This window comes from Onychostoma macrolepis, chromosome 20 (genome assembly GCF_012432095.1).
Source record: "Onychostoma macrolepis isolate SWU-2019 chromosome 20, ASM1243209v1, whole genome shotgun sequence".
In the NCBI taxonomy this organism is placed as follows: Eukaryota; Metazoa; Chordata; class Actinopteri; order Cypriniformes; family Cyprinidae; genus Onychostoma; species Onychostoma macrolepis.
This window is the reverse complement of record NC_081174.1, coordinates 30,649,023-30,670,057: the sequence shown is the minus strand read 5'-3', so window position 1 is coordinate 30,670,057 and position 21,035 is coordinate 30,649,023. Positions and strand designations below refer to the sequence as shown.

The window sequence follows — 21,035 nt, the reverse complement described above, 5'->3', positions numbered from 1 at the left end:
GTTATAGTATTATTCATAAGTCAATTTATTTTTCACCATCTTTCCAAGTTCTGTACCTCAGGTCCAAAAGAAATGTAGAAAGAATGAAATGAAAACACCAAATACATTTGTTATTTTCAAAAGGGAAATACTGACATGGATGTTTACAGAGCAGAGGTCAAGTTTTTTAATTCCAATAGGAGAGATGGCCTTTTTTTTTCTTTAGTATTATTATTTTGTGCTGTATTATTGGTTAATGTGTTATTTCTGTTTCAAAAGGCAGCCATAAATAACACTTTTATATCTAAAGAGTGTTTATGTGATTTTATGTTGTGAAATGAATAAATGCATACTAATCGTAATAATCGTGAAACCGTGATTATTCCTCAGACTATAATCGTACCAACAAAATCTATAATCGTTGCATCCCTAATCAAGAGTCACCACGCTCAGATGTCTTCAGGAAAAGGGCTACCAAGCCACTTCTGAAACAGAAACAACGTCAGAAGCATCTTATCTGGGCTACGGAGAAAAAGAACTGGACTATTGCTCAGTGCTCCAAAGTCCTCTTTTCAGATAAAAGTAAATTTTGCATTTCATTTGGAAATCAAGGTCTGGAGTCTGGAGGAAGACTGGAGCGGCACAGAATCCAAGCTGCTTGAAGTCCAGTGTGAAGTTTCCGAAGTCAGTGATGATTTGGGTGCCGTGACGTCTGCTGGTGTTGGTCCATTGTATTTTATCAAGTCCAAAGTCAATGCAGCTGTCTACCAGGAGATTTTGGAGCACTTTATGCTTCCGTCTGCTGACAAGCTTTATGGAGATGCTGATTTCCTTTTCCACTTTAGCACCTGCCAATAGAGCCAAAACCACTTCCAAGTGGTTTGCTGACCATAATATTACTGTGCTTGATTGGCTAGCTAACATGCCTGACCTGAACCCCATATGGAATCTATGGGATATTTTCAAGAGAAAGATGAGAAACAGTCGATCCGAGCTGAAGGCTCAATAGTGCCTCAGCAGTGCCACAGGCTGATCGCTTCCATGCCACACCTCACTGATGCTGGAGTTTGTGCTAAAAGAGCCCCGACTATCGAGTGCATAAATGAACATGCTTTAAAGAACTTGAACTTTTGCAAATCGTTTTTTTGATTGATCTTAGGAAATATTCTAATATTTTGAAATACTGGATTTTTGAGTTTCATGAGCTGTAAGCTCTGATCATCAGAATTAAAACAAAAAACTTTTGCAGTGTTTTACTTTACATGTAGTGAATCTAGAATATATGAAAGTTTCACTTTTTCAAATAAGTTACAAAAAATAATGAACACTGTCATGATATTCAAATTTTTTGAGATGCACCTGTACATGCATGTGTTTGTATTTATATATACATAATAAATATACACACTATGCACGTATATTATGTAAACAAAAACTTTTATTTTGGATGCGATTAATCACGATTAATCGTTTGACAGCACTAGTTTTTATTTTTATTTTAGTTTAATTTTAATAATTTTGAATTGTGCTTTATCTTTTTTTTATTCATTTTTTTATTCATTTTTAAATGGTTTTAATTTGTTTTAAGTTTATTTCAGTTAGTCATTTAAAGTAATTTTAACTTGCATCAGTTAGCTGCCATTATAACGCATCCAAAAAATTATTTGATAAGGTTTAACGTTTTTTATTTAGCTTTAATTTATGTTTATTTCAATTCTAATTTTAGCAATTTTAGTACTTCAACTTAAGCTTATTTTATTTCAGTTAGTTGCCAAGCAACATTTCCAATTTTTTTCTTCAGGTTTTCAAGTTTTTCATTTAATGTTTATATTTTATTTTATTTCAGATTTATTATTAAAAATGTAATAGTTTTAGTTTTAGCTACCTCTACAGCAAAATATATATATTTTTAAATATATTTCAAAATATACAAAAATGGCCAAAAAATTATATTTGCTAAAATGTCTTAAAATATATTTATGTGAATATATTTTCTACCAATACATTTTTTGCCTATTTTTAAAAAATATATTTTAATAATATAAACATTTTTTAAAAGCATTTAAAAATATATATTTTGCCTTCCATATAGTTCAAAAATATGTTCACCTATGTCCCATTTGAAGAAAAACTTTTTGTTATCTATAGCACGTGAACACATTTGAATAAAAATAAGTTATGAATCAAGCCTAAATGTAGGCTACTGTAAGATTGTAAATGTATTTTCTTTCCCCTGAAATATTTTTTGAAATATATTTTGGTTGGTGAAGTTTGAAAGTAAATTTTCAATTTCAAAAACATATTTCTTGGAACTTCACTGTTTGCAGCATATATGTAGCATGTATTTATATAAATATATTTTTGGTCAGAAAAAAAACATAGATTTTTTTTTTTTGCTGTATGGGTAATAACAACACTGATAAGAGAATGATTTGGAATGCAACCTCACAGGAAGCTCCACCCTTAACTGATGTTAGTATGATGCAAAACAAAAAAAGCTTTTGCAATGCATTCTGGGATTGCCTTCTCCATTGAAAACAGGTGCAATGATAAAATTTGGCCCAAACAAGGTGTCAAATGAATAATGTATAATGTTGCCTCCTTTTGGAGCAGCTTATGTGTTGAAAACATCTATGATTTCTTAAAATGCTCTCTTTGTAGGCAATGCACTAGGTTTTGGAGCAGAGCTCTTGTGTTCGAGCTCATATGTTTAACAGATGAGGGTTTATCAGCCCTCTCAGCAGAAGCTGATAGTGACATTGGAAAAACAAACAGAGGCTGAACACTTGCATAATTTCCCATATGGCCCTGCGGCATAGTCAACATGATTCTTCTGTCCCTTGTGCACTTAATGACCGGTGTGTCCTAAATAGTGCAGAACGGTTTTCAGATATTTTTAGCAATTTGTTCTCTAGATTATCACGACTAATGAGGCCAGGAGACGGTCGGATGTTCAGAGCTAGTATCTGATCTGATTTACAGATATGCTGCTGTCCAATGAAGAAAAGAGCAAAGCTCCGCCCATGTTCCTGTGCTTTAAGGTGGGGAAGCCAATGAGGAAGTCCTTTGCCGCTGGTCGGACATCTAGCCCCGCCCACTCGTACATTGGCAGAGGGCGGAAACCAGAATATTGGTTTGCTGTGCCTCAAGAGAGGTATGAATGGGTTCCTACTAGAGATGTTCATTTCTGTTATTTCTCCTAACCACTTGTTAACCGATTATGAACCATTAACCGACAAGATTATTTTAAATTAGAACTGAATTAAATTAGAAAGGATAAGTGTCTGTGACGCATTAAAAATACCAAAATTTGTTTTCCAGGGATTAATTTTAAATGTGCAAATAGCAGCAAACAACAGAACATGAGGATTCATTTGGTCACACCACATCACGCATTTGCAGCGCTTCTGCGAGCGAGGAAAAACATAATAAAGCTAGGCTGTATATAATGAATAAATAGGCCTATACGAGAAATATATTTTTAATTAATAAATTAACAAATTGAAAAATAAAAACGGTTAATTTTTGTGCTGTGCGAAAGGAAACCAAGACGGCAGAAAGCGCCATCCTGTTTTTCTTTATTTTACAAAAACATAAAGATTTTGTTTTTATTATTAATGTACACAAATAAATGCTAACTTTTACAGTTTTGATTAGGAATATTTGTTTCCACTATAAGAAGGAAAAAATTAAATTGATTGCACCGCACGCACGCACACAGTTAAGCATTGCTAACTTGACAATGCAGCCTGTTCATTATCAAAATGAAATACAGTCAGCCAAACCTATGGAAAAAACACACTGCTGCTCAGTTTAAATAATCTGTGCTGTTAAGCGTTATCACCGTACCGCCGTGATGTTATGCCAAACACAATTTGTTTTACGTGGATATTGGAACTCGAGTGAATTACAAATCCAGGTTTACATAATAAACAACATTTCGGCATTCAAATACATCGCGAACACGGAAAAATTTGGATTTGTCGAATGAGAGACCCAACGTTTCAGTTTCACTTTTGTGTTCGTTTATATAGTCTAGCTTCTTATATTTTTCTTTCTTGTTCTTTTCTGAATACTGTTAAATTGAAAGGATTTGTTGTGGAGTGAGGGGAACTAAAATAGCCTTGCCTAGCTATGTTTATAGTGTTCATAATGTTTGTAAACATTTTATGTCGAATTTAGACCTATTTCTGAATTAAATATGGAATGAAACGTATGATTTTTTTTCTCCCAAAATCGCAATAAATAAATAAATATTTTATAAGTGTAGTGTATTTTAGCCATGCAGTAGGGCTGTCAAAAAAATGTAATTTCAAATATTCGTTGAATTTAAAATAAAAATCCACATTCTAATTTTTTTATTAACAGACAAAAATACAATAATACAAAGGGTTAAACCATATTAAGGTACAATAATCAAAACAAAACAATAATAATAATTCTAAAAGTAAATATAAAGCAAAAATAATAAAATAAATAAATATGCATTCGAATTTTAGGTGTGCATCAGGTAGCCTTATCAGTGGTGCACGAGATGCAATGACGATGTAGGTGTCATTGCATTTTAATGCTTTCGTTAGCCTATCCAGTTGAACCCACTAGATGTGGCGATGCTGCGTTGTTCATTCAAAATATTACAAAAAAAGAGAACATCATTGCGGAGATGTTGTTTACGTCAAAACCGAAACCAAGCCATTCACACAGAACTCATATTTATTGCATTTTCTATAGGGACATCTATCACCGTTGCACTCGCATCTCGCACAAGAGAACCGCATGTTTAGAAAGCCATGTAAAATTAATGCAAGTTCGAGACTTCATGGTGGTTTTCCTCCATCCCACTGTATCTCATGTTTTTAAATATAAAAAGTACTCTTTGTAATTGGTTTTCGGTCCTCTGTATTAAACTATACATACATACATACATGATGCTGTTTTGTTTCTAATTGTTTAAGCAACTTAATTAATTATATATGGTTTATAAACATTAATTTAAACAGTATGCACTTTTTTTTTAAAGATAGTCTGTTATTGTATTGCTTTGAAGAAACATGCATTAGTAATATTTTGCTCGACGCACCCTCTTGTGGCCTCAGGAGAGAAGCCAAAATCATAACTGAAATTATGGCTTTTAAATTCAAATATAATTAAGTACAAAATTCTAATTTAGTTTTTTAGCCATTTTGACAGCCCTACCATGCAGCATTCCTAGTTTCTACAATATAATATGCAATGCAATGTACACTTCTAACCAAACCTTCCTGCCCTTTCTCCAAAGAGTGGACCACCTGTACTCGTTCTTCATCCAGTGGTCTCCAGACACTTATGGGAAAGACGCTCAGGAGCAGGGCTTTGTGGTCGTAGAGAAAGACGAGCTCACCATGATCGACAACTTCTTCAGTGACCCGGTTCCTCGCAGCTGGGAGGTGAGGAACATGCGACTCTTGTGAGAAACACCTAAAAGAATATAATATAAACATGAAAGCTTGGTTTGTTTTTTGTCATCAGATCATCACGATTAATGAGGCCAAGAGACGCCAGAGCTTCAGCTTCGAGGACGAGGAACCTCTAGATCTTCTTCCTGTGCTGATGGACCCCAGCACTCTTCTGGAAGACACGCACATTGAGAAGGTCTGCATTTTTTGCTACTTTAAAGGGATAGTTCACACACAAATTAAAATTTCTTGTTAAATTACTCATTCAAGTACGTTATCTTCAGTAAAACAGTAAACAAGATTTTTAAATGAAATTGTGGCCCTTGGTGATTCATAAAATGTAAGTCAATGGCTACCGGTTTTTGAGAATTAAAAAAAAGCATATCAAGGAACACAAAATTAATACCTGTGGTTCCTGACTATATATTGAAGCGAAACGATCCCGGTCTGTGCAAGAAACTGAACTTACAGCATTGTTACCTGTAATCCAGAGCCTCAGACAAATGGGGAAATATGATTCTTTTCAGCAAACTGGTTCATTTCGAGTCGTAGTGACAGTCAGGCGTCCAATAGTGAGTTTGGATTGAGTAACTTGTTGATCTGCGCTGCTCGAGCCGCAAACTGATTCAGATGCTTCAGTCCAATTAGATGAACTTGTTCAACTAGCTCACTAAAAAGAATCGGTTCAAAAGAATGATTCATTCATGAACTGGACATCACTCCAGACATTTTGCCTGAGGCTCTGGATTACAGGTAATAATGCTGTAAATAAGTTTCTTACACAGAGCGATTGTTTCGCTTTATAAGTCATCAATATATCATCAGAAGCCTGCCATTAGTAATTTGCTGTAGCCATTGACTTGCATTTTATGAATCACCAAGGACCACGGTTTCAGCTGAAATCTTATTTACTGTTCTACTGAAGAAAGTCATCTACATCTTGGATGGCCTGAGGGTGAATAAATTAGCAAATTTTCATTTTTGGGTGAACTATCTATCCCTTTAACTATTTAAAGGTCCATTGGGATTTCTTTGAGATTGTGACATCATAAATGGTGATCATTGAGATTTGTATGATGCTTTCTCCTGCAGTTGTCCACTCGTTTGCCGGCCCGTGTTCAGGGTTATCCGTGGCGTCTGGTTTACAGTACTGTGGTACACGGAACCAGCCTGAAAACCTTGTACAGGAACCTGATGGAGCTGGACTGCCCTGTGCTGATGGTCATCAAAGACATGGACAACCAGGTACATGCACTACTGTTACTGACTGATGAAACTGGTGTTGCCGTGTTAAAAAACTTGTCATTTTCTCCTGCAGATTTTTGGAGCATTTTCCACTCACCCTTTCCGACTGAGTGAGCACTACTATGGGACAGGAGAGACCTTCCTCTACAGCTTCTGCCCAGAGATCAAGGTGTGTTTCTGACCTACATAGACTTTAGGGATCAAAATTGTTTGCAAACGCCCTAGCAACTTCTCAGCAACCGCAAAATAATGCCTTATCAACCACTCAGACGTCTTAGCAATTGTTTAACAATGTCCTTTCAAACAATCAGAACACCTTAGCAACTGCCAGACAACCACCTAAAACACCTTAGCAACTGCCTAGCAACACCCTAGAAACCACTTAGAGAACTTTGGCAACCACAGTCATAACAACCACTCAGAATACATCAGCAACTGCTTGCCAATGTCCTTTCAAACAATCAGAACACCTTAGCAACTGCCAGGCAACCACCTAGAACACCTTAGCAACTGCCTAGCAACACCCTTGAAACCACTTAGAGAACATTGGCAACCACAGTCTTAACAACCACTCAGAATACATCAGCAACTGCTTGCCAATGTCCTTTCAAACAATCAGAACACCTTAGCAACTGCCAGACAATCACCTAGAACACCTTAGCAACTGCCTAGCAACACCTTAGAAACCACTTAGAGAACATTGGCAAATACATGGCAATGCCTTGGCAACCACTCAGAACATCTTAGCAACTGCTTGGCAATTTCACGGCAACCAATCAGAGCACAGCTCCCTAGCAACAGCTTAGAAACCACTTAGAGAACATTGGCAACCACACAGTCTTAACAACCCTTCAGAAAATGTCAGCAACTGTTTGCCAATGTCCTGTCAACCAATCAGAACACATTTGCAGCCGCCAGACAACCACCTAGAACACCTTAGCAACTGCCTAGCAACACCCTAGAAACCACTTAGAGAACATTCACGATAGACATCATTCCAAAGCAGCAACACAGAAAATCATTGTGTAGTTAATGACGCTCAATGTCTTCAGGTTTACCGCTGGACGGGTGAAAACTCATACTTTGTAAAAGGAAACACGGATTCCCTTCAGATCGGTGGAGGAGGGTGAGTTCAGAAACATGCTAACGTCAGCTGGGTAGTAACTGATTACGTTATCAGATTCCAAAAATTAAGTACTTGTAATTAGATTAAATTACATTTTAAAATTCTCAGTAATCAGACTACAGTTACATTTTTATGAATTACGTGATTACATATTATTCACTCAGTAGTAATAAATTATTCATAATATATTGATTCTCCCTAATTTCTCTTTGTCGTCTTTTAAATTTTCCTTTTTAAATAGCCTACCGCTTATATACACAGAGATCAGTCATTAGTCAGCTGCAACACAGCATTTGAGCAATGGATTTACAAAAAATCATTTTTTTAATCAATTTATTTTAATTATCACTCAGTTGGTTATTTTTAACCATGTATTACTGTCTTTGGAAGGCTTTTGTCTTTCAAACACATTAAAATGCATTTCTTATTTACATGTAATGCAGGAGTATATTTTCTTGAAGTACCCCTGAGATTTTTAAACAAATAATTTAATTAAGTATCACATTTGCATGGTTCTGTGACATTGGTTAACGGTCACATGACATGCAGGTAAACAAATAAAATGTTTCTTTTTTTTTAGTGTTTTATTTTGATTGATGTTATTTTAAAATTATCAACTTTAATTTAACATTTTTATGATTTAATTCATTATTAGCTTTCCGTTAAACTCACAAACCCCCTGCAGTTCCTTTACGAACCCCAGTTTGGGAAAGCTTGACATTGATGATTAATGCATTTCATGTTGTTAATTACAATGAATGCAATATATTTTCTTTCTCTGTATATTTTTATATCAAAACGACACAAGATTATCCTATTTAAATCAATGTGAAAAACGAGATGGGTCAAAATTAATCTAAAAGTATATTACTCAAAATGTGTAATGTAATGGATTTTTGTCATGTAATTATTTGGAATTAGTAACAGATTACAATTTGTAAGTAATCGACCCAGCTCTGTGTCATACATGCATCTTTCTCTGCTGCGTGTTTAATGCTTAACTGTCCGTCTCCCAGGGGTCATCTGGGCCTGTGGCTGGACGCCGACCTTTACCACGGCACCACGTCTAAATGCTCCACCTTCAACAACCTGCCACTATCCTCCAAACAGGACTTCACCATCCAAAACCTGGAGGTGTGGGCCTTCGAATGAGCGCCTGTGCCGCACGCAAACATCCACACGCTAACGTACCCACGCCACTGTCACGGCATGATGACATGATGTCTACTTGACGCTTTATCCCGTACTGTACGAGGCTGTTCTCGTGAATCCAGTCCGACGTGGTTTTACTTGGTTTCTCCTGGTCTGAGCACGGAGAGAGAAGTTCGTGGCAGCGATGCCGCCCACAGCTATCCCAGCATGCAATATGTTCTCCTGCTGAAATATAACCAATATATAAACACATATACGTGTATGTGAACGGCGAGGACTGTGTACAATATTCGGGAAGCGTTCAAAGCCGAAGACGTAATCGGTGGCCAAATCTGTCGCTTGAGGCCAGTCGCTCAAATCATAATTTTTGTTTACATCGTGATTTCATGCGTTTAGTTGGTGTATTTTCACATTCGTATTTTCACAATGCCAATATGTCCACAAATTGGTTTTGTTGACCAAAGCATTTTATTTGCCTTGTTTTCCAGTTTTTATATTTCGTTTTTTTCTTTTTCTATTTAAGTGTATTTTTTTTTTTTAATATATTGGACGTGACATATAGTCATATTCCTACGTGACGATTGTTTTGCTGTTTTGTGATATTTTAGGGACCTTTTCTAGTTCGATCGAAAGGGAAGCACTTGAAATAATGCCAGTATTACTCGTGAACACTATGATAATCGCACGCCTGATTTCATTAACTATGTCGCATCAGTTTCTAGCAAATCAGGTTCACCACTTCACTGTGGGTTTGTGTATGCAATCACTGAACGATGTCACTTCCTGTTATGCGGTAGCACGATTATTACGTGATTAAGCGTGAACAGATGCATGGTGCAAAGTCCGTTCTTGCGGTTGAAGGCACCCCTCTTTGGAAACGTCCACTCATTTCACTACTAGACAGCATCTGTGGGCATTATTAACCGCATTCATGGTCCATTAGTGAAAAAAAAAAAGTTTACAAGTGTTTCAATGTGTCTCTGATTTCAAACACTGTCCGGTTGTGTATGGTAACCAGTGAATGTCATATTTATTGTGTATTTCTGTGTTTGAAAGTGAACCAAATAAATACAATAAATGAAGAGGTAAACGACTCAAGTTTCATTGATTGAATATATATTTAATATTTAATACTTAACAGTTTACATTAAGAACTCATAAAAGCATTTATGAACCTTTGTTAGAAGTACAATTGTGTATCGTTTATTTGATTGAAAAGTAGTAGTTCCTGAAATGTTATATCATTGCATAATACTGTATATGGTTTCACATACAATTTTTTTAATGGTAGGTCCCGTTTACATATTGTGCAATATTATGTGGATATTTTATTCCAACCATATACATTCATTTTAAACAGATTTTGTCCCTGAGATGCTGTTGAATCACAGTTTTACAACATAAAAACAGTACAAGCCAATATAAAGCACAAAAACATAAAAGTTATTAATTACACAGACATTGAAATATTCATTTATTTATCAAAATGTTTAATTATATGTGTGTATATATATATATATATATATATATATATATATATATATATATATATATATATATATATATATACTGAATATATATGTGTGTGTTTGTATGTGTGTGTGTTATTATTATTATTATATCCTTATAAAATATATTTATAAAATAATTTTTCCTTTTTATTTAAATTCAGATTGATTGATTGATTTTGCACACTCTGTATTAATGCATTAAGTTGCTACGTGGCTTGGCAATAGTAAACACCCTAAACATAGACTTGGGGTTATTAATATTATGGTAACACTTTACAATAATAATAATACATTTAATTTTTATATAGCGCCTTTAAAAGTTAATTCTCAAGGCGCTTTACACTTAAGAGGGTACAAAATATATAGAGGGAAAGGGGTAACAATAAAAGCACAATGAAGGAAAAAAAAAACCAGCAGATTTGATAAAAAACAATACCCTTCCCCTCAGCACCTAACAACTCACAGATAAGCAAGTCTAAAAAAGTGAGTTTTCAAAAAAGATTTAAACATTAAAAGATTCTGCATTTCTAATATTATAAGGAAGAGAATTCCAGAGTCTAGGAGCAATAAGGTTCATTAGTTAACATTAGTTAACAACATTAGTAAACATGAACTAAGAAGGAACAAAACTTCTACAGCATTTATTAATCTTAGTTATTGTTCATTTCAGCATTTACTAATGCATTATTAAAATCACGAGTTGAGTTTGTTAACGTTATTTAATGCACTGTGAACTAATATGAATAAACAATGACCAACTGTATTTTCATTAACTGACATTAACAAAGATGAATAGTGTAATAAATGCATTGTTCATTGTTTGTTCATTCAATGTTATTTAATACATTAACTAATGTTAACAAATGACACCTTATTGTAAAGTGTATTATTAACTGTATTTTAAAAATATGGTGTCTTAATGTCTTTTAACTCTTTTGGGGTCACTCTTGTATGAAGTTGTCGTGCGTCTGATGTCCGCCGACAACAGGATAATTTTGGTGGGCAGGGTAAACCTGCTCAGGGGTCAGAGGTGAAAGTTCATGGGTGCTCCTCATGTAGTTCATGCCGCCCTGCTGGAGGAGGAGCAGCAGCTGACGGGCAAACAGCGGCTCCACCTGTAGGACAAAAGAAGTATAGCCACGTTTAATCGTGTGGAGGCGACTATTGTGTCAGAGTGGATGGAGAGGTCAAAGGTCATTACCTGGACCATCAGGGGTCTCTTGTCTGTGGAGGGGTCACAGCACTCAAAAAACAGCTGCACGTGGAAACGTGGAGGAGGACGAGCATGCAGGAAATAACCCTGGAGCTCTGCAAGAATGAATGCATTAAAACTTAAAGGTCATAATTCTGTCATTATTTACTCGCCCTCATGTCGTTCCAAACCCCATAAGACTTTCATTCATCATTAGAACACAAATTAAGATATTTTTAATTAAACCTTAGAGATTTCTGTCCCTCCATTGACAGTTTATGCAATTACCACCAGTGTTGCCAAGTCCACGGTTATACCGAAGGATTTGGCTACTTTTACACTGTTGCTGCAGGTTGTTTTTTAGTCTGCAGGTTAAAGTGATTCCCCCTCCAGCCCGTGGAACGCCATTTTGGTGGAGGGGACCCCCGACAGAGCAGAAACACATGAGAACACATGAGAATGAACCTCATTGGTTCTTACGGAAGTTCAAACGTGGTGCGTAACACATGAGAATGAACCTCATTGGTTCTTATGGAAGCTCAAACATGGTGCGTAAAAGGAGAATAATCCTCATTGGTTCTAACGGAAGCTCAAATGTGGTGCGTAAAAGGAGAATAATCCTCATTGGTTCTTATGGAAGCTCAAACATGGTGCGTAAAAGGAGAATAATCCTCATTGGTTCTAACGGAAGCTCAAATGTGGTGCATAACAGGAGAATAACCTCATTGGTTCTTAAGGAAGCTCAAACATGGTCTGTAACACAAGAATGAACCTCATTGGTTCTTACGGAAGTTCAAACGTGGTGCGTAACACATGAGAATGAACCTCATTGGTTCTTAAGGAAGCTCAAACATGGTCTGTAACACAAGAATGAACCTCATTGGTTCTTATGGAAGCTCAAACGTGGTGCGTAACACATGAGAATGAACCTCATTGGTTCTTATGGAAGCTCAAACATGGTGCGTAAAAGGAGAATAATCCTCATTGGTTCTTATGGAAGCTCAAACGTGGTGAGTAACACATGAGAATGAACCTCATTGGTTCTTACGGAAGCTCAAACATGGTGCGTAAAGGAGAATAATCCTCATTGGTTCTAACGGAAGCTCAAATGTGGTGCATAACAGGAGAATAATCCTCATTGGTTCTTATGGAAGCTCAAACATGGTGCGTAACACAGGAGAATAATCCTCATTGGTTCTTACGGAAGCTCAAGCGTGGTGAGTAACACATGAGAATGAACCTCATTGGTTCTTAAGGAAGCTCAAACATGGTCTGTAACACAAGAATGAACCTCATTGGTTCTTACGGAAGTTCAAAGCGTGGTGCGTAACACATGAGAATGAACCTCATTGGTTCTTATGGAAGCTCAAACATGGTGCGTAAAAGGAGAATAATCCTCATTGGTTCTTATGGAAGCTCAAACGTGGTGAGTAACACATGAGAATGAACCTCATTGGTTCTTATGGAAGCTCAAACATGGTGCGTAAAGGAGAATAATCCTCATTGGTTCTTACGGAAGCTCAAACGTGGTGAGTAACACATGAGAATGAACCTCATTGGTTCTTAAGGAAGCTCAAACATGGTCTGTAACACAAGAATGAACCTCATTGGTTCTTACGGAAGTTCAAACGTGGTGCGTAACACATGAGAATGAACCTCATTGGTTCTTATGGAAGCTCAAACATGGTGCGTAAAAGGAGAATAATCCTCATTGGTTCTAACGGAAGCTCAAATGTGGTGCATAACAGGAGAATAATCCTCATTGGTTCTTACGGAAGCTCAAACGTGGTGAGTAACACATGAGAATGAACCTAATTGGTTCTTACGGAAGCTCAAACGTGGTGCGTAACACAAGAATGAACCTCATTGGTTCTTACGGAAGCTCAAACGTGGTCTGTAACACAAGAATGAACCTCATTGGTTCTTACGGAAGCTCAAACGTGGTGCGTAACACATGAGAATGAACCTCATTGGTTCTTAAGGAAGCTCAAACATGGTCTGTAACACAAGAATGAACCTCATTATTCTTACGGAAGCTCAAACATGGTCTGTAACACAAGAATGAACCTCACTGGTTCTTACGGAAGCTCAAACGTGGTGCGTAACATGAGAATGAACCTCATTGGTTCTTACGGAAGCTCAAACGTGGTGCATAACGCATGAGAATGAACCTCATTGGTTCTTACGGAAGCTCAAACGTGGTGCGTAACACATGAGAATGAACCTCATTGGTTCTAACGGAAGCTCAAATGTGGTGTCTAATGAGAATGAACCTCATTGTTCTTACGGAAGCTCAAACGTGGTCTGTAACACAAGAATGAACCTCACTGGTTCTTACGGAAGCTCAAACGTGGTCTGTAACACAAGAATGAACCTCATTGTTCTTACGGAAGCTCAAACGTGGTGCGTAACACATGAGAATGAACCTCATTGGTTCTAATGGAAGCTCAAATGTGGTGTCTAATGAGAATGAACCTCATTGGTTCTTACGGAAGCTCAAACGTGGTGCGTAACACATGAGAATGAACCTTATTGGTTCTAACGGAAGCTCAAATGTGGTGTCTAATGAGAATGAACCTCATTGGTTCTTACGGAAGCTCAAACGTGGTGCGTAACGCATGAGAATGAACCTCATTGGTTCTAATGGAAGCTCAAATGTGGTGTCTAATGAGAATGAACCTCATTGGTTCTACGGAAGCTCAAACGTGGTGTGTAACACATGAGAATTAACCTCATTGGTTCTAACGGAACCTCAAATGTGGTGCATAACAGGAGAATAATCCTCATTAGTTCTTTCGGAAGCTCAAACCGTGCTGATGCCACCGGAATCGGAAACCCGGAAGCTCAAACTTTGTGAAACGTCAAAGTGGTAATCAGGGTTGCCAGGTCTGCAAAACAAAATCAGCCTAATTGCTATTCAAAACTAGGGCAATCGTGTTTTTTCCGTGATTTACCGCTCCATCGGGGGAACCCCTCCGTGGAAATAGCATTCCGGTGGGTGGCTGTTGTTGCTGAAGATTGCTTTAACCTGCAGACTAAAAAGCAACCTATGGCAACAGTGTGAAAGTAGCCCAATTATTCTTTAAAATATGGACTTGGCAACACTGGTGATAGTTGCATAGAGTGTAAGTGGAGGAACAGAAATCTCTCAGGGTGTATTCACACCTTTCTTGTTTGGTTCGATTGAATCGAACTCAAGTTCATTTCCCTCCTTGGTGCGGATCTTTTGGGCAGGTGTGAATACAGCAATCGCACTCGGGTATAGACCAAACAACCGTACTGAGACCCAGCTGAAGAGGTGGTCTCGGTCTAGTTCCAAACTAACTCCGGTATGGTTGAATGGATAAACCAATGAATGAATGTCCTTAGCACAAGTGTTTGTTTTTTTGTTTTTGTTTTTTTTACAATTTCTGGTTCATTTGCAAAAAGGGCAGTGTGAAAGTGAACCACACCAAACAAAAAAAATCAACATTCTATTTGGTCCGGTGTTCTGACGATTTATGCTACCCTGTCAGATTTTGCTACCTCCCATTAAAACATATGGTAGCATAATTCGACCGTGAAAAATGCTACCTATCAGATTTTGCTTCCAGCATGATATTGTGTTGTGAGGCTTTATTAACGTGTACACCTACCCCAACCCTAAACCTACCCTTACAGTATTAAAAATACAGTGTTGGTAGCATAATCTGATAGGTAGCATTATTTGTTGAAACACCAGACCAAAGCAAGTGAACTAGCGGGCTTTCCTGGTATGAATACATCCTCAGGTTTCATTAAAAATATCTTAATTTTTGTTCTGAAGATGAACGAAAGTCTTACGGGTTTGCAACAACATGAGGGTGAGTAATTAATGACAAAAATTTCATTTTTGGGTGAACTATCCTTTTAACTACTAAATATATTAAAATGCGGTTTTGTAGTAGTTGAGCCATTCTAACCTGTCAGGAAGAGCTGTGTGTCCAGTAGTTTGCTGGTCTGCTCTCGCTCTAGTTTGCAGAGTTTGGTGCTCAGGTTAGCGTGCAGCCCGTCGCAGTAGACCCTGCACTGACAGAAGCGTCGGGCGTACAGGCCATCGGGCATCATCCAGAGCAAGACGCCCCCCTCCAGCGCTCCTCTCTCAGCCTGAGGGAGAGGAACCAGCTCCGAGCCGCCCAGGCCGCTGTAGGTCCAGTTGTCGTCATGCGGAGCCAGTCGACAGCCCTCTGCGCTCGTGACAGTGACGTCTGCGACCGGAGTCTCACCACTGAACACTGTCACCTGCAGACGGGCGTCTGGAAGAGTCAGAGACGCAGGTGAGTCTCCAGGCTGTTGCTAGGTGGCTACTGGGTCATTTTTAGGTAGAAGCTGGACTGTTGCTACTATGCAGTTGCTAAGATGTTTCTAATTGGTTGCTGGAGCATTTGTAGGTAGTTGCTAGACTGTTGCTAGGCAGTTGCAATGTTTCTCTAAGTGGTTACTGGAGCATTTGTAGGTTGTTGCTAGGCTGTAGCTAAGATGTTCTAATTGGTTACTGGGACATTTGTAGGTAGTTGCTAGACTGTCGCTAGGCAGTTTCTAAGATGTTCTTATTGGTTACTGGAGCATTTGAATGTTGTTGCTAGCCTGTTGCTAGGATGTTGCTAGGCGGTTTATAAGATGTTCTAATTGGTTACTGGGACATTTGTAGGAAGTTGCTAGTCTGTCGCTATGCAGTTTCTAAGATGTTTCTAATTGGTTGCTGGAGCATTTGTAGGTTGTTGCTAGGCAGTTGCTAAGATGTTTTTAAGTGCTTACTGGGGTATTTGTATGTAGTTGCTAGACTGTCACTAGGCAGTTGTTCTAATTGGTTACTGGAACATTTGTAGATTGCTGCTAGGCTGTAGCTAAGATATTCTAATTGGTTACTGGGGCATTTGAAGGTTGTTGCTAGACTGTCGCTTGGAAGTTGGTAAGATGTTCTAACTGGTTACTGTGGCATTTGAAGGTTGTTGCTAGCCTGTTGCTAGGCGGTTTATAAGATGTTCTAAGTGGTTACTGGAGCATTTGTAGGTTGTTGCTAGGCTGTAGCTAAGATGTTCTAATTGGTTGCCTTGACATTTGTAGGTAGTTGCTAGACTGTCGCTAGGCAGTTGCTAAGATGTTCAAAGTGGTTACTAGGGCATTTGTAGGTCGTTGCTAGCCTGTTGTTATGATGTTGCTTGGCGGTTTATAAGATGTTCTAAGTGGTTACTGGAGTATTGGTAGGTTGTCGCTAGGCTACCGCTAGGCAGTTGCTAAGATGTCCCAATTGTTTACTGGAGCATTTGTAGGTCGTTGCTAGGCAGTTGCTAAGATGTTTCTAAATGGTTACTGGGGTATTTGTAGGTAGTTGCTAGACTGTCACTAGGCAGTTGCTAAGATGTTCTCAGTGGTTACTGCAGCATTTGTAGGTTCTTGCTAGGCTGTAGCTAGGATGCCTTAAGTGTTTACTGGGACATTTGTAGGTGGTTGCTAAGCTGTTGCTAGATAGTTGCTAAGATGTTCTATATAGTTACTGGTGCCTTTATAGGTAGTTGCCAGAAAGTTGCTTGGCAGTTTATAAGATGTTTTAAGTGGTTGCTGGGGCATTTTAGGTGGTTGCTAGGCTGTTGCTAGGCGGTTACTGTGATGTTCTGAGTGGTTACCGGGCATTTGTAGGTTGTTGCTAGGCGGTTTATAAGATGTTCTAAGTAGTTTATAGGGCATTTGTAGGCAGTTTCTAGGCAATTTATAAGATGTTCTAAGTAGTTTCTGGGGCATTTGTAGGCAGTTGCTGTTGCTAGGTGTTTACTGTGATATGTGTTCTCAGTGGTTACTGGGCATCTGTAGGCTGTTGCTAGGCAGTTTATAAGATGTTCTAAGTAGTTTCTGGGGCATTTGTAGGTGGTTGCTAGGCGGTTGATAAGATGTTTTAAATGCTTACTGGGGAATTTGCAGGTAGTTGCTGGGCTGTTGCTAGGCAGCTGCTAAGATGTTCTTAGCGGTTACTGGGGAATTTGTAGGTGGTTGCTAGGCGGTTGATAAGATGTTCTAAGTAGTTACTGGAGAATTTGTAGATTGTTGCTAGGGAGTTTGCTATTATGCTCTAAGTAGTTACTGAGGCATTTGTAGGTAGTTGCTAACATGTTGCTAGTCTGTTTCTATGTGTTTGCTAAGAAGTTCTAAGGGGCCGTTCACACAGAATGAGTTTTTCCATTCCAATGTGCTACTTTTCCATTGTTTTTCTATGTAAACACATGTTAGACAGACGTGTATGACCGCTGTGCTCGCGTCTCGTGTCTTTTGCAGCATCTCGCACAAGTGCCACGTTTTTAACTTTCATACACAGCGCCACTCATCAATGTCAGTTCCAAAACAGTGGACCAATCAGAAGACCCCGGAGGCGGGGCAAGTGTTGCGAGTTTTGTTTAAAGTAACAAGTTGACATGGCAACTGTTTTATTTGACATAGCATTGCAACATAGGCGTTCTGCGCTGTGCTTTTTTAAAAGCTCTGCGTCTCGTGTTTTTAGACGCAAAGATGCTGTTCTGTTGGAACGGCCCCTAAGTAGTTACTGGGGCATTTGTAAGTACTTGCTAGACTGTTGCTAAGAGATTGCTAAGAAGTTTGTAACTGAGGCATTGTTAGATGGTTGCAAGGTTGTTTGTTCTAAGGTGTTTGTTCACTAGGTTGCTGCAAGGCAGTTGCTAAGGTGCTTTGAGTGGTTGCTGGCTGTTGATTGTTGTGTGCTAAGAATGTTCAAAGCGGTTGCTAGGGTGTTTCTAAGGAGTTTATTATTGTGTGTCTACCTGACAGTGCCATGGCCTCGGCTGATCTCATGCTGGCGTCCAGAGTGCACGGAGAAGGAGGCGAGTCAAACGTGGTACAACTATAGAAAGAGCCATTTATCTGGTAACCTACACTCCCCCCCCCACACACACACACATTACTGCAAATGACTCAATATATATTTTTTAAATGACTACAGAGAGAGAGGGGGTAAATACCGGCGTCCCAGCGTGAGTTCTGGCTGAAGTGGACGTCAGACAGTGAGTTCTGCTCACACAGGAAGTCCCTCCAGCTCCTGTCAGCAGCAGACAGGAAGTTACACACCTGTACAGAGAGACGGACACAGGAACAGATCACTACCCTACCTGTTTCATTTTCATGGCCAGATATTACTTTAGAGTTTAGCAGTAGTCTGCAATAAGCTTGTTACCTGACCCTCCACAGGTTCATATGAAGGATAAAGCGGGTAGTTATGGTGACCTGAGCTTGTGGAAACTTTCTCATATGATTTTGGTGCTGAAATGAAGGAGACATTAATTGTTATTTAAATGTGTATTAATTATTATTATTATTTTTAATTAAATTAAATAGAATGAATAAATATTTTTCTATATATTAATCTTCATATATATATATATATATATATATATATATATATATATATATATATACACACACAAACACACACACATAATTTTAATTATTTATTTATTACTATCTATCTACTGTTGCTATCTATCTATCTAGTAATAAATAAATATATAAAGAAATAAATGTATATTTAATAAAAATATGTATATTAAAAAGTATATGCTCCTTTTTGAAATTAGTTTTTTTAATCAATTTTAAATTAATTTTTATTTCTATACATACAAATTTCTCTATATTTATAAATTAAATAGAAAACATAAATGGTTATCTATATATTAATAATTTATATATATATATATATATATATATAATTATTTATTTATTGCTATTTATCTCTATCTATCTATAAATAAATAAATGTATATTTAGTAAATAATTGCATATATTAAATGTATATATATATATATATATATATATATATATATATATACACTTCTTTAATTTAATATTTAATATTTATTATTTTTATTATATATATATATATATATATATATATATATATATATATATATATATATATAAATATATAATAAAAATATAAATTTCCATAATATAAATTTCCATATATTTATAAATTATATATTTTTATTCATTTATTTATTAATGTAAATGTGTATATACATACAATATTTGCATTATGTCATATTAAATGAATTTCATATTTAAATGTAATATATTTATATTTATAAATGTGAGTGTGTGTTTACCTCTTTTGGTTCCCTCAGGAATAACGCGGTAAACCTTAAACGGTTCTGATACGTCCAGCTGGCTTCGGCCCACGAGCTCCTCGAAGTCGCTGCTCTTGTTCAAGGCGCACCTGAGCCGGGTTTTCCAGGTGGGAGGATCCGGTTTATCTATTCCCTCGCGATACTTGCCCTTAAACAGAGCCCAGGCCTGATCCAATAAACCAGACTTCATTAATAAACCATTAACATAAATTATGCTGGACAGCTATCTCATTTGCATAAACATATGAATGAATAGCAGGTGTTTATTTGCTTAAAAATGCCTGAATGCCAATGCATTATAAAATGCATGGATATAACATATTAAAAACACTAGCATTTATTGCAAGCAAATAAATGAATAAATGCACAAACACACTTTACAATCAAAACATTTAGCATAAATGCATACCGTTTGAAATGATAAAACGCTTGAGCTAATGAAGTATGACTTTAATTTAAATAAATCAAAATGTGCTTCATATTTTATTTTGTTGCATGCAAATGCAATTTATAATTGTTGATGATTAATTTTTAAATGTACCTATATCATAACATGCACACCTTGAAGAGCGCGGCGTCCTCGTCTCTGTTGTAGTCCTGCTTCCCTGCGTGTTTCCACGGGATGCGGAAGACGGTCCGCTCTCGATCCTCCCAAACTAACCCGGGATATTTCCCAGTGTCCACCTGCTCGATCAGCCACTGACGCAACTTCCCGTTCCCGGAGCTTCCCGACATCCTCTCTTTGACAAAACTTCAGTATACAGTGCAATAATGCAAATAGCAGGAGCTGTGATGGTGCCTGTGTCTTCAGCAGAGGCTGTTGAGAATTTGGTTTTGATAACTCATGTAGTTCAGTTTTCACATGTGATTTTTCATAATTATTTGCCTTTTTGTGGGTGGAGCAACAGATGTGAAGCTCAAAGTCATGAAAGTTCACACACACACACACACTTGACACTTCTGTTGTCTACAAACTATTTTTCGTAGATTATAACATTTATAACAAGATTTTTTGAAGTTAAAACATTACTAGAGTATGTTTGACAAGAAAATTCAAATTACACAGTTGATTCTTTGTGCTACTTGCCATTTCTTTGTAATTATTTGTGAAATTTACTAGCAATCTTTGAGTCAAAATTGTTTACACCAAATTGTATCTCAACCCGAAACATTTTTTCATAACACAAACTTGTGGTTTTAGGAGCTCATTTTTAGTTCATCTCCTATCCTGAAAAGTCTGTTTTGCAG

The 21,035-nt window shown here is 37.3% G+C and overlaps 2 protein-coding genes across 5 annotated transcripts in view; one reads left to right on the top strand and one right to left on the bottom strand.

The window, feature by feature from the left end:
• LOC131526901 (nuclear receptor coactivator 7) overlaps positions 1 to 10,022 on the top strand; it is a 29,370-nt gene extending 19,348 nt beyond the window's left edge. For 2 of the 3 annotated variants that reach the window (XM_058755605.1, XM_058755603.1), the window contains exons 10-16: positions 2,962 to 3,133; positions 5,258 to 5,405; positions 5,488 to 5,610; positions 6,507 to 6,659; positions 6,733 to 6,828; positions 7,712 to 7,785; positions 8,802 to 10,021. In XM_058755605.1, the coding sequence (XP_058611588.1) occupies positions 2,962 to 3,133; positions 5,258 to 5,405; positions 5,488 to 5,610; positions 6,507 to 6,659; positions 6,733 to 6,828; positions 7,712 to 7,785; positions 8,802 to 8,937 (902 nt within the window). In that variant the 3' untranslated portion in view covers positions 8,938 to 10,021. Of the gene's footprint in view, positions 1 to 2,961; positions 3,134 to 5,257; positions 5,406 to 5,487; positions 5,611 to 6,506; positions 6,660 to 6,732; positions 6,829 to 7,711; positions 7,786 to 8,801 lie in introns of all 3 variants that reach the window. The other variant, XM_058755604.1, reaches the window with a different exon arrangement.
• Positions 10,023 to 10,031: 9 nt separating this feature from the next.
• On the bottom strand, positions 10,032 to 20,595 carry irf4l (interferon regulatory factor 4 like). Of its 2 annotated transcripts, XM_058755606.1 has the most exons (8): positions 20,349 to 20,595; positions 19,767 to 19,953; positions 18,839 to 18,924; positions 18,627 to 18,732; positions 18,429 to 18,536; positions 15,582 to 15,914; positions 11,650 to 11,756; positions 10,032 to 11,563 (listed from the first exon to the last, which is right to left on the bottom strand). In XM_058755606.1, exons 1-8 carry the CDS (start codon positions 20,520 to 20,522, stop codon positions 11,390 to 11,392), a joined length of 1,275 nt encoding a protein of 424 aa, XP_058611589.1. In that variant the 5' UTR covers positions 20,523 to 20,595; the 3' UTR covers positions 10,032 to 11,389. The 2 variants fall into 2 exon arrangements, with proteins under 2 accessions (XP_058611589.1, XP_058611591.1); XM_058755608.1 differs by lacking the exon at positions 18,429 to 18,536.
• Between the last annotated feature and the right edge of the window lie 440 nt (positions 20,596 to 21,035).

Coding starts and splice junctions, on each gene's coding strand:
- irf4l (XM_058755606.1), bottom strand. CDS start 20,522: ATGTCGGGAAGCTCCGGGAACGGGAAGTTGCGTCAGTGGCTGATCGAG. Junction 18,925..19,766: donor TCCTGAGGGAACCAAAAGAG/GTAAACACACAC, acceptor CCTTCATTTCAG/CACCAAAATCATATGAGAAA. Junction 11,757..15,581: donor CACACAGCTCTTCCTGACAG/GTTAGAATGGCT, acceptor TCATTCTTGCAG/AGCTCCAGGGTTATTTCCTG.